The sequence below is a fragment of the Helobdella robusta genome (genome assembly GCF_000326865.2).
Source record: "Helobdella robusta unplaced genomic scaffold HELROscaffold_1, whole genome shotgun sequence".
Taxonomy (NCBI): Eukaryota; Metazoa; Annelida; class Clitellata; order Rhynchobdellida; family Glossiphoniidae; genus Helobdella; species Helobdella robusta.
In genome coordinates this window covers 4,822,288-4,838,700 of record NW_008703570.1, presented here as the reverse complement: position 1 = coordinate 4,838,700, position 16,413 = coordinate 4,822,288, and the positions used below count along the sequence as shown (strand labels likewise).

Sequence of the window (16,413 nt, the reverse complement as noted above, 5' to 3'; positions counted from 1 at the left end):
TAATTTAATTTTAGGAACAATCTTGTAATTTAAATTAAATAAACGCTGTAAGTGTATCGAGAGGTAAGTTAGTTATTAAGTTTTAAATTATTATTATTAGGTTGGAGCCCAAGGCATTACGTAGGTGGTGGGGTGGGTGCCGAAAGGCCAATGAATTGGGCTCTTAAGTTTTGTAATTTTAGGTAAGCTAGGGCCATAATGTAATGAATAGGTAAGTTAAGGCTACGTTGTAACGCACACTCATTAATAGATTTAGGGTTTAAGTTTTATATTATTACTATGTTGGAGCCCAAGGCATTACGTAGGTGGTGGGGTGAGTGCCGATTGGCAAATGAATTGGGCTCTTGAGTTTTTTTGTGATTTTAGGTAAGCTAGGGCTTAATTGTAATGAATAGGTAAGTTGAGGGCACGATAGCCGATAGACTCTGAATTTCGAAGTCTGTTGTCAGAGGTAAGCCTTGTTGGCCAGTGGTGTACCGGCAATGGTTTACTATCCGGACGGCAATGGTTTACTATCTGCACGGTAATGATTTACAAAGCGACACGGCCATAGTCTACTACCCGCACGGCTTCCGGACGGCAAATGGTTTACTATCCACACGGCAATAGTCTACTATCCGCACGGCAATGGTTTTCTATCCGGTGCCCTGGCTGTCGGTGAACCTCTGTGCAAGGAAGAAGAATGAAGGGGGACTTTCGACTATCGTACCATTAACAATTTAATATAGATTAGTTAAGGTAATTGAATAGGTAGATAGGATTATTTTTATTAAACAATTTGAGATGCAGGCACCGCTAAGCTTTCTGATGAGAATCTACTCTCTCTCTATCTTTCTCCAACACGGGCTGTGTTTCAACAACAACCTCGAGGAGGACTGGCACCAGTTTTGGAGGACAACGTAGGAACCGGACCGCATTCAACATTCTACCTTTGTCGAATTGACGACGGTAAGTTTTTTTTACATTTTACTTACTTTATTATTTTAAAATTTTATTTATTTGACATTATTTTCATTTTATAATTTAATTTTTTTTGTTTCTAAGATTCTAACATTCATTTACTACTACGCAAATAAAAAAATTTTGTTAACAGAATGATGAGAGATGGCAGTGGTGGGAGTCAGCACGTTTTAGATGGTGGTCTCATGATGATTTACATATGATGATGGTGGTGTAGGAAGAATCAGCTCGTTGGCTGTTCGACTGACACTCTGAAGTTCGGATGGTATTTTTTATGCCGACCAGATGGTGGTGGTCGGTGCAATGGAAAGTACAGTAACGACGATTTTTGAAGTAAGGTTTAGTTTCGTTTTTTATTTTTCTCATTCGTTCATTTTATTACACAACCTTTTAAATTATTCTTCTATTAATTGATTCGTTAATTCATTCTATTCATTAATTGAATCATTGATTTATTAATTAATTCATTCATTCAACCGATTATTCAATCATTCAGTTAATCATTTATTCGATCGTTCCTTTGTTCCTTGATTTACTAATACGCTATTAAAAAAATGTCTACAGAATGATGAGAGGTGGGCTGTGGTGGACATCAGCACGTTTCAGATGGAGGTCTCATGATGATCGTTCCGATTACAATTCGAGGATAACAACAACGACGGTTTTTGAAGTATGTTTTAGTTTCTTTTTTTTATTTTTCTCATTCATTCATTCATTTTATCACTATCTTTCAAATTATTTCTCAGTTAATTTATTCATTGATTCATTCTATTCATTCATTAAATCATTGGTTGATTAATTAGTTAATTTATTCATTCAACCAATCGTTCAATCATTCAGTTAATCATTTATTCGTTCGTTCCTTTGTTTCTTGATTTACTACTTCGCTAATTAATAAAAACTTGTCTACAGAATGATGAGAGGTGGGCTGTGGTGGGCGTCAGCACGTTTCAGATGGTGGTCTCATGATGATCGTTCCGATGACAAATCGAAGATAATGTTAAAGGTAAATTTGTTTTTGTCTCATTGTACCTTTGAAAGTACTCGAATTTGAACAAAGATTGAGTGTTATCTTAAAAAGATAAGTTGCCTATTTTTTCCAATTGCTTGTTTTTTATTTTAGTGAATTAATTTTTTTTTCAATTTATTTTTCAGTATCCGGTCAAATTCATTCCATCGATGAGTGTCAGATGATGGTCGGTGCAATGGAGGTTCGTTGGTAGTGAGTGAAGTTTCTGGAGAGTGCGCTCCCGCACATTTACATACACACACATCAATACAACACATACATACACAACATCCATTCATTCGGTGTCGTTGTTGCTATGTTTCTCTTCAACTTTATATTTTCTTTACCGTGAACCGGGCTTTAATTTAATTCATAGGTAAGTTAGGGACTGAGATGAGTTAAACAATTGTAGGTAGGCTAGGGCTTAACATTAGTTAAAAAGCTTCAAGTAAAATAAAAACGCTAAAATATGTTAAATAAAATACTTGAAACATCTAAAACGAGAAATACAAATTTGTAGGTAAGTGAGTTGAGTCAATGTTTATAAGTAAGCTAGGGCCCTGAGAGTAATTTTATTATATTGACTGACTATTATTCTTGCGACTTCTTACTAGTTTTGTGTGATGTGTTTGTTTTCGCTTCACAACACCACACCAACAAAACAAACTACATTTCATTCTCGTCGTCACCTTAAATTGTACCTTTTTGAACAATCTTTTTAATAATGTCTATTTATTTATTCATTAAATGTTGACTGGTTTCTAGTTTTTTTTTAAATTGGTTATATAATTTTTGGATATTTCTTGATTTACTTTGTATATATGTATGTATAAATTATTTCTGTTTAGTATGTTGATTTAGTCATTGTGATATGTTGTGAACTGTTCTTACTAAATGTTCATGTTACGTGGTTTATTATCCTTCGAGAACTTCTAAGGAGTGTGTATGATAATAAAAATAATGGATAATAATTATTTTTATCGGTCTATATTTTGTTATATTTGTTTATTTAAAATACGAATTTTAAAAAAAAATTGACATTTTAAAATTTTAATTAACCGTCACTTTTCATTTTTGAATGAATTCAAATAAAAGCAACTACTGTGTTTTTCTTTCTTTACTAAAATCTCGAAATTCTTTGTAGATCTGTACGGCTAACTGTTTGTTCGAGTTTGAACAGGCCCTGCAAATTTTTTTTATTTATTTTTGTTTTTATTTTTGTTTATTTGGTTCATTCAATTTAGTTGATTGATTGATCGGTTGATTGACCGACCGACCGACCGACTGACTGACTGATTGTTTGATTGATTTATCTCATAGTATTGTATACATGAGAAAAAATCCGATTAAGCCAACCTACGGCTTCAGTAATCCACTGTTTTTCACCTGACAAAAGCAATTTCTATATTTATACTGACAAAAATAATTGTGATATGAATATATTGATTTATTCAATGCATTATATGTACAAAAAAGTGCTAGCGTAAGAGTTCTATGAAACCCAGTAAGCCACTGCTGTAAGCCAACGTATGATTTCAGCAGCCAGTTTCTTATGAGCACCAGCAGAGTGTAAAATATTCATTGAATATAATGAAGATAGTTGTTCAAATAACAATTTTGATTTATTTAGACCGTTTATTTCATAAGCAAACCAATTTTTAACAGGATCGAATAGTGTAAAAAAAGGGTGACTATAGTTCAATCCTACTAAGCCAACCTTCGGCTTCAGTAAGCCACCGGATTTCACCGGACCAAAAGCAATTTTTATATTCAAATTAACAAAAATAATTTAATAATACATAGTTCTATTTATCATTTTTAAAATTAAATAGAATTACTACAATGTTTTAAGCATATTAAATCAAGAAAATATTTCATTTAGCTTGCTCGTTATTTTCATCCATGCAATTTCGTAAGCCAACAATCCAAGCATGACAAATAGCCCGACCGATAGATCGAATTGATCGATTAGTCCTATTATTCTAGTTATGTGGTTTGGAGCAAGGGGCGACATAACTGAAAATAATTAAAAGTTGAAAAAATTGAGGTTCTTTGTATATCCCTGCTTCAACCCATAAGAAGGTCTTAAACTTAATCCTTCTAAGTTTGAATTAATTTGTTTTAATAAATCTAAACACTCAATTACTATTCCTCCTATTATCTTACCTGATTCTAAAACTCTTGATGTCTCTCATAAGTTTCGTAGTCTAGGTTTTATCTTTGATTCTACTATGTCTCTCTCTTCTCAGATTAATAGTGTTGCTAGAAGCTCTTACTTTCATCTACGTAGAATAAAAATTCTTTTGTCTTTTCTTGATGATCCTACTCTTCTCCTTCTTGTTACTTCGTTAGTCTTATCTAGGATTGATTATTGTAACTCGCTCTACTATGGTCTTCCTGACTCTATACTCTATCATTTAAGTAATGCTTTTAACTCTGCTGCTCGTCTAGTTGCTCGTGCCCCTTTCTTTTCTCATATATCTCCATATCTTGTTCTCTTGCACTGACTACCTATAAAATATAGAATAATTTTTAAAATTTGCACGTTCATGTATAAGTCTCAATCTAAATTATTTCCTAAGTATTTATCAGATATATTAATTGAACCTAAACGCCCCGGTTTACGATCGTCTTCTTCTTCTCGCTTTTTCTTAACTCGTGTTAAACACTCTTTTGCCAAATCTGCTTTTGCTTTTTCTGGTCCTTTTCTCTGGAACTCTCTACCTACTTCTCTGACTACTTCTCCATCACTTGCAAAGTTCAGAGCGGATCTCAAGACCCATCTGTTTTCAAAATTCATTGAGGAGCGCTGTTGAACATCGCGGAAATAGCGCTTTATAAGCTAATTGATTGATTGATTGATTGATTGATTTATTTATTGATTGATTGATTGATTGAAGGTGTTGCATGTTGGTAAATAGGCCTCCCCTTGGATCTAGGGGTGTGGAGCCGTAGAAGCCAGTGCATTCTCCGTTGTGAACGTTATTTGTGTTAAGTTAGTAAAAGTTGTTGTTTTAACACAAACAGCAGCGTTTTTGAAAAAAAATTGACATTAAAAACTCAAAAAAAGATGGTTAGTAACATTTTCACAACATTCCCATAAAAGTTAGCCACCCAGTTGAAAATTGAAACGTTTCGCAAATTTGTTAAAGTTTCCTTCCTCTAGTCATCAACTTTTAGAAATTCCCCCCTTGGTCATCAACATTTTTTTTAAATTTAAAAATTTCACACCCCAGTCGTCAAATATTTTTGTTAAAAATCTTGACCCCCCCATGAAAGTTGTGCTACTCTAAGGCAGTACAAAATGTTATGGTAAACTCGCGTTTGGAAACGCAATGAATACTACCATACATATATCTATATCAAAGTCCGCCATTCCATGCTTTCGAATATTAAAGTGTTCTAGACATGTCCAAATTGTAGAAGGTAGCACTTATTTTGTCCAAGAAGGAATAGAATAACGACGTCGGTGTTATCTATTTTTACATTTAGCCATCGTAAAAGTTCCGTCGCCAACGTAACTGACGGCAAGTAAATTGACTCGGTTTCGGTTGTCAACGAAAGCTTTCGTTTTCATTCTTAGCATTCTTAGACTGCACAACCACATTGCGTCCACGTTCAATTATCTGCTTCAATTATGTCTGAACGAGATAGGAGGGAAAAGAAAAAAGCTGGAGATTCGTCTGTGGAGGTATTTTTAATATTTTTCTTTTTTCAATCGCCACACATTACATTACAATTACACACTGCAAAGACACTGAAATCAAGAAAGGAAAGGGGCCAATAATAGCCAATACTTCAATTTCGTTAGCGGTTCCCGTTAGCGTTGGACGTTTGAGCCACATTGACATTAGTCATATACACAGGAATGGTAGTCTTAGTGTTAGTCCCATAGCCTCAGAAGAGAAGGGTCTCAAGAGGAAAGTGTACTGTTTATTTTTAATTAGTCTTTCTTACTTTACTACTTACAGCTTACTAGTAACTAGTAAGCAACTCTTCTGACTACATCTTTCTTTATTTAAAAATTCAAATTAGTACAGACACAGAAATTGGTACAACATGTAAAAAAATGCAAGGCACAAATTGTCAAATTAGAAAACAAATTAATAAATACAGTCTGACCTCCGTATAATGGATTTAATTTAATGGTTCCATGAAAAAATTTGTTATATAGATATTTCCTTGTATTGAATACGTTATGGAAAATATTGCTTATTGCCTAAAAGGTGTTTATTTTATATTTGTAGGCTATATATTTATGAAAAACAACCTCCTAAACATTTATTTTGACAACAGAAAGTAATAATACCTGGTATAATTGTAAAAAATAAAATTTTAAAAATTAAAATTTTTTTTTCCATGCAATGATAATTCTGCTTTAATTGAAACTAATTTGGGTAGAATTGGCGAAAATCACAAAATTACAAAAATACTAAAACAAGAAACATTAAATAGGGTTTTAGAAAATTAAAGGAGTATGAAAATATCACTAATCTTAATTCATGAAATGTTTGCTGGTTGGATATTTCTTTTAAATTTCATGAATTTTGTTTGTTTAGAGAAATTATTTTTGTTTTCTAGAAACAGTTTTATATGTAAAATTTCGAGAGACATAAAAAAATTTGTTTTATAGAGATTTTTGTTCTATGGAAGTTCGCTATACTGTACAAATTGTAATTATAGGAAATGAATTGAAAAATAAATTAATGATAAAAAGATATAAACTGATGTTGAAATAATAAAAAAGAAAAAAAAAATAAACTAACAAAATAAATAATATAAGTATCAAAAATAAGTACACCAATGACTGGCTATTGGATAAGAATAATGAGACATTATAAAAGTAATAATGACTTGTGGAAAATTAATGAGTGATGTTTCTTATGAGTGGAGATAGAGTTTAACTAGGAATGGTTAAGAATGATTGTTTTATTTGATTGTATGTTGTTTGATGTTGCTTTTGAAGGTAGTGTCAGGACTCCTGTTCTTTATTCTCTACATGGTAGATGGGGAAGTTGTTGAATCATCGGTTTAAAAATGTCACTTTCATGTAGATGACATACTGTTTACTGTTTCATGAATTAAAAAAAGAATTCAAAGAGGAATTGGATCAGTTTCAGAATGAATATCAACAAATGGTTTTAAGTTAAATAATAAAAGATTATTATACATCTGGCTGGTACTTGTTAAACAATATTTAGTCTTCAGGAGTATGTAAAGCCAACAAGATACCTTAGTGTCTGGCTTGCCTTTGAATTATTGATGAATGAACACGTGAAGTACCACTGTTGTTTTCCAACTTTGCCAAGTGAAATGTATAAAGAAATATCTCACAAATAAATGTTTGATCTCATTAATACATAGTTTTAAACCACTACAGCACAATCTTGTATGGTTCCAGTTTATATTTTTAAAACTATTTTAAACCCCACTGCAAGAATAATTGCTGTGGTGTCAAAATATGGATCTATTTCAACATATTCATAACAAGCTTTATTAGTTGCTGGCCTATCATTGAATTGAATGCTGTCTATCAATTCAGTGATGCTTGCAGGGTTCATAGCGTTCACTTGTTTTTTGGGTATTCTTATAATGTGTATATGCATTTCATAATAAGGTGCTTTAATGTTATAGGAAGAGACGTTAATTAACATGTTATTTTTGCCAATAATTAAAAATCATCAAGTTTGTAATGCTTTCTTACTTGTTTTGCATTGCATAGTGTTTGCCCAATTATACAGAATAACCTATTAATATAATTTTAGAGTCTGGCTGAAGTTTTCAGATGTTTCATTTGTATAGAAAAGTTGAAAGATGCAAGATTATGTCCTCATTGTTCCAAACTTTGCTGCTACAGTTGCATTAGGGTGAGTACAATACTTTATAATATATGAGTTTTTTAAACACAAATTTCTATTTAACAATTATTCCACATTTGATCATAAATTATATTATCCATATATTCATTATTGGTACTTGAACCACATTTATTCATACCACATAACCATCATCAGCATTATCGTCATATCATCATTGCAAGTAGGGTTTGTTGCTGAGAATACAGGGAAATAGGCAATATTTTGAAATTGCTCTTGAGAACTGAACTGGAAACTGAGATTTAGTAAAAACTTATTATACAAGAGGGTTTAAAATAATATTAAATAATTTTTCTAAAATACCAAATCAACGTCAGATTTAGTTTAATTTTAAACACTTGCTTTAAAAACAGTTTGAAAAACTTGAGAAGTAAACTTACTTTAAATCTAACTCTCCAATTTTGTATAAAATTTGTTCAGAAAAATTAGTATTATAGTTTTTAATAAATTACTAAAAAGCTTTCGAAAATATATAAAAATGAGTTTCACTCAAAGATATATTTTAAAGTACATGCTATGGTTTGTTGTATGTTTAGCTTCATGCCTCTGTTTTTAGGATTCCTACACAACGTTTTTCTGAATTCGATACCGGGATTAACAATGCAAATGAATTTATGCCACTGAATGCCATATTTAAACTATATAAAGGAACACATAAAAGGGACTCAAAATTCCACCACCATCCACTGAAACTGAAAACTTTCTCTTCAGCAAATAGATTGGCTTGCAAAATTGAATCGAGACTTAATGATAAAACCTTCAACAATCTATCATTTTTGACAAAATATTTTCTGACTTACAACTCCAATCAGAAAGTAAATTTGGTAATTAATAGTTTCATTCACATTGGTTAATAAATAACTTTTGTTTTTTAATCAGTTCTAATCGGCTATCTAGCAATAAAGTTGTTTTGTTAATTGTTCAACAAATTGGTTTAAGGTATACCGATTCTGAACTTAATTTTTTCGGGATCCCGGTTTTCGGAGGAACTGGGAACACCATAAACTCTAATTTCAAGACTACATCGCATTGCATTTGCCGATGGACTTTTTACATTTTTTACGAAATTTGTATTGTGTGTCGTGTGAACGCTAGACTGGACAAAGAATGATGTCTTATAAAGGGCTGTAGATCGTATTTTCTGGCCGTTGCTGGACAAATCGTGCAACAATATCTTCTAGTGTCTTTTAGTAGCGGCGGCAAAAATAGCAGTGCTACTTTTTGAAATTAACGTTAACGGCCATGTCAGCAGTTGATTTATTTTATTTTGCTTTCATTCAAATTCCCAACAGCTGTTAATGAAGTTAAAAAATGATATGTGAGTATTTTAATTTTTTTCTCAGAGATGGTTGGATGAACAGCATTCTCATTGTCCTCACTGCAGGTTTCTGTTTTTTGATTGTTTTTTGATTTTTTTTGTCATCATGTTAAAATTATTTGTCCATTTGAAGTTTTTCAAGAATATGTTTTAAATAAAAAAAATTCTTTTCTACAATAGAGTGATTTAAGAGTGAAGCAATTATGAGCAGCTATTCCTAAACGAGTTTCATTTTCTCTTAGTTTTTAGTTGTTTTAATTTTTTTAAAAAGCTGTGTTGCTAATTTTCATCCTTAAATGTCGTTTTTTTACTATTTCTCAATATTTAGAACTATTGCTTTTTTGATATGCCATAGAGAGTTTCACATACAGACTCAAGAAGTGAGATACGTGTTTCAAATTTAACTCGAAAATTTCGAGGCTCGTTTTAAGAGTGTCCTTGACAAAAAAATCTTATCTAGCACCTAATCTTGTTCCATTTAAAGCTGCAATATCTATATCAAAACCAGCAAACTCACATGCCCCAATAGCAATCCTACGCATTACCTTTTTTCCAATTGTTTTGATTTGACTCCTGGTAAAGGATATCCAGTCAGACGGTCAGCCGTGGTTAGCTAACAAGAAGGCCGGGATAAGCTAGTTTTTCTTATAACACACTTTTTAATTACATCTCCGTAAATAGGACAAGCTTTATTGCCAAGGTAGGCCTAAACATCACTAAAGCTCTTTATTACAAACGACAATTATCACTCTTAGGTTGCCTACGTGCTTCATAGTGGCTGAGCACTTTCGGTAGTATCTTTAACCTGTGCTCGTTGCAGGATTTTGTTCAAACAGAAATCACTAATGACAACTTGCACAATCGAATGAGTTTACAGTAGGGCAAGTGTCGTGAAGACAAGCTACACTCTTTCTTTCTACAAGGGCCAGGGTCAGTAAGCACAATAAAACGCGGCATGTTTACTGACCAAAGCGGATGCAGTTTAAGCAGAACCGTGATCGAGCATTTGCATCAGAACCACCTACAGAACCAACTGCAATAAGCCTGGTTTTTGGTCACAATTATTTCCACTCATAGACGGGTTTATTATGTTTAGCTGCAAGTCCTGTCTGCCCGAGTTTGAAATCGCAGTTGTTCTTTGGTTAGACAAATTGCCACTTCCTTCCTGCGAGCTCTGTGTACCCGGGTTTATTGGTTTATAGCGCTAGTTAGTTGCTTTTGCTCCTTCAGTTATCAGCTAACGGACTTTAGCTGAAGTTCAGGATCAGAGCCTGCTTGGCATGAGGCATTTTTCAGCATTTTCTATCATCACCACTGTCCATTTCAGTTTACATCGCCCTACATATATACAAAGAAGTCTTTTCCTATAATTTTCTTTCACCAAATTTCTTCATGCTTGACTTATGTTGTCGGCATTTTTAAATTGAAATAACCGGCCGCATAGCCAACAGTTTGATGCGTGCGTTTTTAACTTTAGCTGCGGTTTGTCCGTAAAAAGTCTACCACAAAAATGTCTTTAAGATATTTTGAAGGGTTTTAAAGAACATTTTTTATGGTTTAAAATATAGCCTGGTAATTTAAAGGGGATTGAATATTTTCATTTAAATAGATGTCGATTGTGAATTTTCCATTAAAAAGTTGCAATATGTCACGTATAAGAGCAATTTACAATGCAATTGAATTTGTTAGACGTTGTTTTGATAACGTTAGTTTGTTAACTGCTATATTTCACAATCAGGGCCACTTTAACAATTAATGATCTAGTGATATGCCGGTGGGTGGAAGAGGTCACCCAGCAGCTCGATACGTTGCAATCTCAATCACCGAAACACGGCGCCGAAATGGAAAAGGACGTGTTAGTCTGATTTATTTCATTTTGTTGCAGCATTCCGAATTTATCGAGTATATTTTGTTTTAAATCTCAGATGTTCAATTCATTCAAATGAGAAGCTTAGTGTGTATTGTGTATCGTGTAAAACGTGCATATGTCACCAATGTGCTCTCTGGGGCGGCATGGTCAGCAGTTAATTACTTTTTGTTTGTTTTTTTAATTCAAAGTATGCTACCGATTATCAGCGTTCGGTTTATTCATGCATAAATAATCACTGGAAAATTGCTCATACACATTTCTAATTATTTGTACATAATTCGAAGTTTGACCTATATATTTTACTACGAGACTTATTATATAAAAAATTCAGATATTTCAGGTTTTTAAATTTTCTTAAAACTTAATTTTCATTATACTATGCTTAAGGATTCGCAAAGTCAAAGAAAGATTACTGATTTTCTAACAAATAAATGAATTTAAAAAGAGCGACCGAAAACATTTAGTTATTAAATTGGATTATCATTGTTTTTGGTTATCTGGGCCCCATCTCCCATTCACTTACACGCATTATCGGTAGCATGCTTTATCAGATGTTTGATCTTTTATTTAACGTTTATTTAATGTTTCGATATAGCTACAAATATACCGTAACGTCCTGGTAACTTTCTGTTTACAAATTATAAAAACTTTTATTACAATATAATTTGGCTAATTGTTTTTAGATATCGTTATTTATTTGAACATTAATAAAATGTTAAGAGATTGCGATTTTCAATTTGATAGCTTATAATATTTTGGATGAAAGTCTGAGTGAAATGTCAGAAATCATTAGTTCACCAGGTATTATTTTCATCGTCATTTAACTGCACTCCTTGTTTGAATATTTCCTGCCGGATTTAAGAGACTAAAGATGAACGCACATCCATCTTCCATCTTTTTCAATACTTGTTCAGCTTACTTTTTTAAATCTTCCTGGTAACAACGATATAAATCCAGCTGATCTATTTTCTTTTCACCTCTTTTAACAACAACAACAACAACAACAACACACGTTTAGACGGCATTTTCCCCGAGATCGGGGGTTGCCGTTTGGCTACCTATGATGAAACCGAAATACCCCTCGACGCCATCCACATTTGTCACTCAACTCAGTATCACGCAACCCCGCTTTCACCCTGTCCTTCTCCACCTGCTCTCTCCATCCCAATCGCGGACGACCCCTTCCTACCACTCCTTCAACCTCGAACTCCAACGTTCGCCTAATCCCGACCCTTTCATCCCTTCTCAACACATGTCCATACCACCGCAATCTCGATCTCCTTATTAATGTCACAATGTCCTCATTCAGTCCCATCATTGACATCAGCTCTATACTACTCCTCCTATCCTTCACTTTAACCCCACACATCATCCTCACCATAGCTCTTTCAGCCCTCTGCAGTACACTTTCCTCCTCTCTCCTCAACACCCAAGTTTCACCACCATATACCATCGCTGCTCTCACACATGCTTTATATACCCTCCCTTTCATCTTCACTGACCATTTCTTTCCACACAGTTCCCTAAATTTCATCCATCCCGCACGAACTCTAGCCGTAACTGCGCTCAAACATCCTCCATCCGCGTTCAGCTTATCCCCTAAGTAAACAAAGCTTTCCACTCTTTCAATACCACCATTCAACCCTGTCCTTGCGTCCGTCCTATTAATCACACCATGAACACATTTCTTACATTTGAACGTGCCTTCCACCTTTTTCAGTGCCCCCCTCAAACCACTACATCTCTTATGCACCCATTTCTGACATCCTATACACAATACTGAGTTAGCCTTCACTCTCCTGTCACATACCCCACAGGGGTCTATTTTACTTATCACTCGCTCCCCACCTTCCCCACTCACCATTACCTTTGTCTTACCAATATTAACTTTTAACCCTTTCTTTTCAATAACACTTTTCCATCTGTCAAATTTTAACTGCAATTCTTCCATGCTATCAGCCATCAAGACTAAATTATCTGCATACAAAATCTCAAATAACAACCCCTCCATTATGTTTCCACACACAACATCCATCACAATTGCAAACAGAAACGGTGATAAAACTGATCCTTGATGCACTCCTACCTTAACACTAAAAGCGTCCGACATCCCCCTTCCAACCCTCACCTTTGTCTTTGCCCCTTCATACAGCTGCATCACAGCTTTAACAAGTCTCTCATTCACTCCTTTCTTCCTCAACGCCCATTCAATGACCTTCCTCGGTACTCGATCAAAAGCCTTTTCTAGATCCACAAAACACATGTACAATTTTCGTTTCTTCTTTCTATAATTCTCCTGCAACATTCTCACCATGAACAACGCATCCACCGTTCCCCTACCAGGCATAAACCCACACTGCATTTCATTAACTGTCACCATACTTTTCAACCTCCTCTCAAGCACCCTCTCCACTACCTTCATTCCGTGCTCTAGTAATTTCACACCCCTATATGACCCACAATCTCTCACATCTCCTTTGCCCTTATACAACGGCACCAACACACTGTGTCGCCAATCCTCAGGTATACCTTCATCATCAAACATACTGTTAGCAATTCTCATCATAACTTCAAGTCCTATCACCACACTCGCTTTTATATGTTCTGCCGCCACTTCCGAAACCCCTGTCGCCTTACCTAGTTTCATTTCTCTAACTGCTTTCTCTACTTCCTCCATCGTCACCTTCTCTATAGGTCCGTGTGTGACCGCGGATTCCACATCTCCATCCCACACATTCTCTTCATTCATCAACCTTTCCATATGAGCTTTCTACACCTGAGCTTTTTCCTCCTCATCTATGCACAACTTGCCAGATCCATCCCAAACACATCCATTTCCTATAACATCTTTCCTATCCCTCATTGACTGCTTTGCTACTTTGAAAATTTTCCTCGAACTCACATCAAATTCCATTTCCTTCATTAACCTATCTGATGCTTTCGTCATTGCAGTTGCCACTGCCTGTTTTGCATCCTTCTTAGCCTTCCTATACTCAGACTCCGCTTCCTCCGTCATGTCCCTTCTCCATATCCTAAACCTCTCCTTCTTGACTTCCAAAACCCTTCTTATATCTTCATCCCACCACCACGTCTCACCATGCCTACACTTTCCTTTCGTCCATCCACATACTTTATCTACCGTAGCCAACACACAGTCCCTGTATCTCTCCCAAACATCTCCATCCTTACCACTCTCCCAATTTTCAGCCACCTTCACTTCAAATGCCTTCCTCACCTCTGCATCCTGCAACTTCCATGTCTTTCTCTTTGCCACAAACTTATCCTTCTTCCTCCTCCCCATTTCTTTTGATGTCACATCCATCACAACCATACTATGCTGCAACATACCAGGTATCGCCTTCACATTCTTCACATACTTCCTATGTTTGGCCCTTACCAATATATAGTCTATCGTCGATCTATGTTCCCCTGACCTATAAGTAATCAATCGCGCTGGTTCCCTTGTGAACCAAGTATTCCCCACCACCATGCTATGTGCATCCGCCAACTCCAACACTCTACTCTATCCCCATCCCCCATGTACACCTTCATATCCGTCTGCATCCGCCCCCACATGACCATTCAAATCACCCAACAACACCACAAACTCATCCAACCCCGCTTGCCCAATCTCGTCAGAAACATCTTCATAAAACCTATCCTTCTCCTCTTCCTTCCTACTTTGTTGCGGAGCATATCCTGATATCACCCTCACTATTACTTTTCCAAACACCATCACCACCACAATTACACCATTGCTTCTCCGCCTCACTTCCAACACCTTCACCAACTCTTCTCTTACCATCACACCAACTCCTCCAGTACCATCATCCCCCTTCCACCACAACTTATATCTTCCACCTTTAGCCCCCACAAACCTTGTACCCTCACCCTTCCATCTGATCTCCTGTAATGCAGCTACGTCAACCATTCTCCTCTGCAGCTCCTCCACCACTTCCAAACTTCTTCCTGTCAACGTGCCTACATTCCAGGTACCAAACCTCCAACCCCTTGGTCTACAAGTAGTCCTTCCATCTATAGTGCCTTGCACCGCCACACTATAGAGTGGGGTGCCAGTAGCCAGACCATCCACAGGGCCTTGCACCACAACCCCATGGACTGGGTCTCCGGAGATTCTTCGCACCTTCTTCTGCCGGATACTGAGGGCCATTGTTATTTCCGTCATCATAAATATTATTTTTGGCTAGTTTTTACGTAGGACGCCCTTCCTTACGCAACCACAGTTATAAGCGGTGGGCCTAGCCTTTGATGATCCAACATCACTCACAAGGCAGTGAGGGTCAGTTTAATGTCATAACCAGGACACCTCTTTTAACCAAATCAAATCAGTTAACTTATAGATCTACCTTTATTCCATGTCTCATCATTACTCTTATTACTTTATTGTTGCATATTTTTTATAATATTTTGAAATTTTCAGACTAGAACATTCGGAAACATGTTGGAATTTCTAAAACATTTTTTAACATTTTGTGATTTTCAAAAAATTCTGACCGTAAATGTGTATACCGTCCACGTATGTTTTTGTACTCGCATGTGCGCTTGTCTGTATATCTCTGTGTGTAATTGCTTTTGTGCGTGTCTATGAGTATCACATTTGACTCAGTTGATATGAGTAAAAAAATTTTTTTTTTGGCGAATAAGCATTCAGGCCATTCATTTAAACCTCTGGATGAAGTGTATCAAAGTCATATGTCAAAGATAGACGAAGAGGTCGGCCTGCTAAAATGTAGGCATGTTGAACTTATCAGCATTGTTCAAGAAGTGGTTAGTCTTTTTTATATAACGTTTTGTTTTTTAATCGTACTCATTGTAACCTGACTTGATGTTTTATTGATTCGTATCGGCATGGAATTAATTTTTTTTAAACGACGCCTTTTAAATTTATGTTTCAATCAGATTTAAATGTTTTTTCTCAAAACCATTTTTCAGAAAAACTTAATTGAGTTATAGCTTCATTTCATTTCAATTTTGAAGTTATTTATTCAACTAAAAAACCAGTCATTCAAAAGAAATCTTGAAGTACTGAAAGTCATGAAATTAAAAACGGTTTGCGAATAGTTAATTGATATTAATTAAAAAACCAAACACTTGTTGTAGAGTCGGTAACATAACAGAAAATGAAATTGAATTACCCAAAGGCGTAATTTTAAATTGAATTAAGTATCTATCGTTAAAGATAACAATCAGAAAGAGGATGAGTATCATGTATGAAATTATAACACGTTAATAATAAGTCAGATTTTGAAAGTTGTTCATGCCAGCTTACCAGATACTATTTTAAGAAAATCAAAAGATTTGTTGTTAAAACGTTGAATAATAAACGATTACTGCAAAATCAATTTAGACATTTTAGTTG

At 35.0% G+C, this 16,413-nt stretch overlaps 1 protein-coding gene across 1 annotated transcript; it reads right to left on the bottom strand.

Annotated features, from left to right (window-relative positions):
- Positions 1–14,556: 14,556 nt before the first annotated feature.
- HELRODRAFT_158875 (hypothetical protein) lies at positions 14,557–15,204 on the bottom strand (the record flags this gene model as incomplete). Its single annotated transcript, XM_009010837.1, has 1 exon — positions 14,557–15,204. The coding sequence occupies one exon, from the start codon at positions 15,202–15,204 to the stop codon at positions 14,557–14,559; it is 648 nt and encodes a 215-aa protein (XP_009009085.1).
- Positions 15,205–16,413: the final 1,209 nt, after the last annotated feature.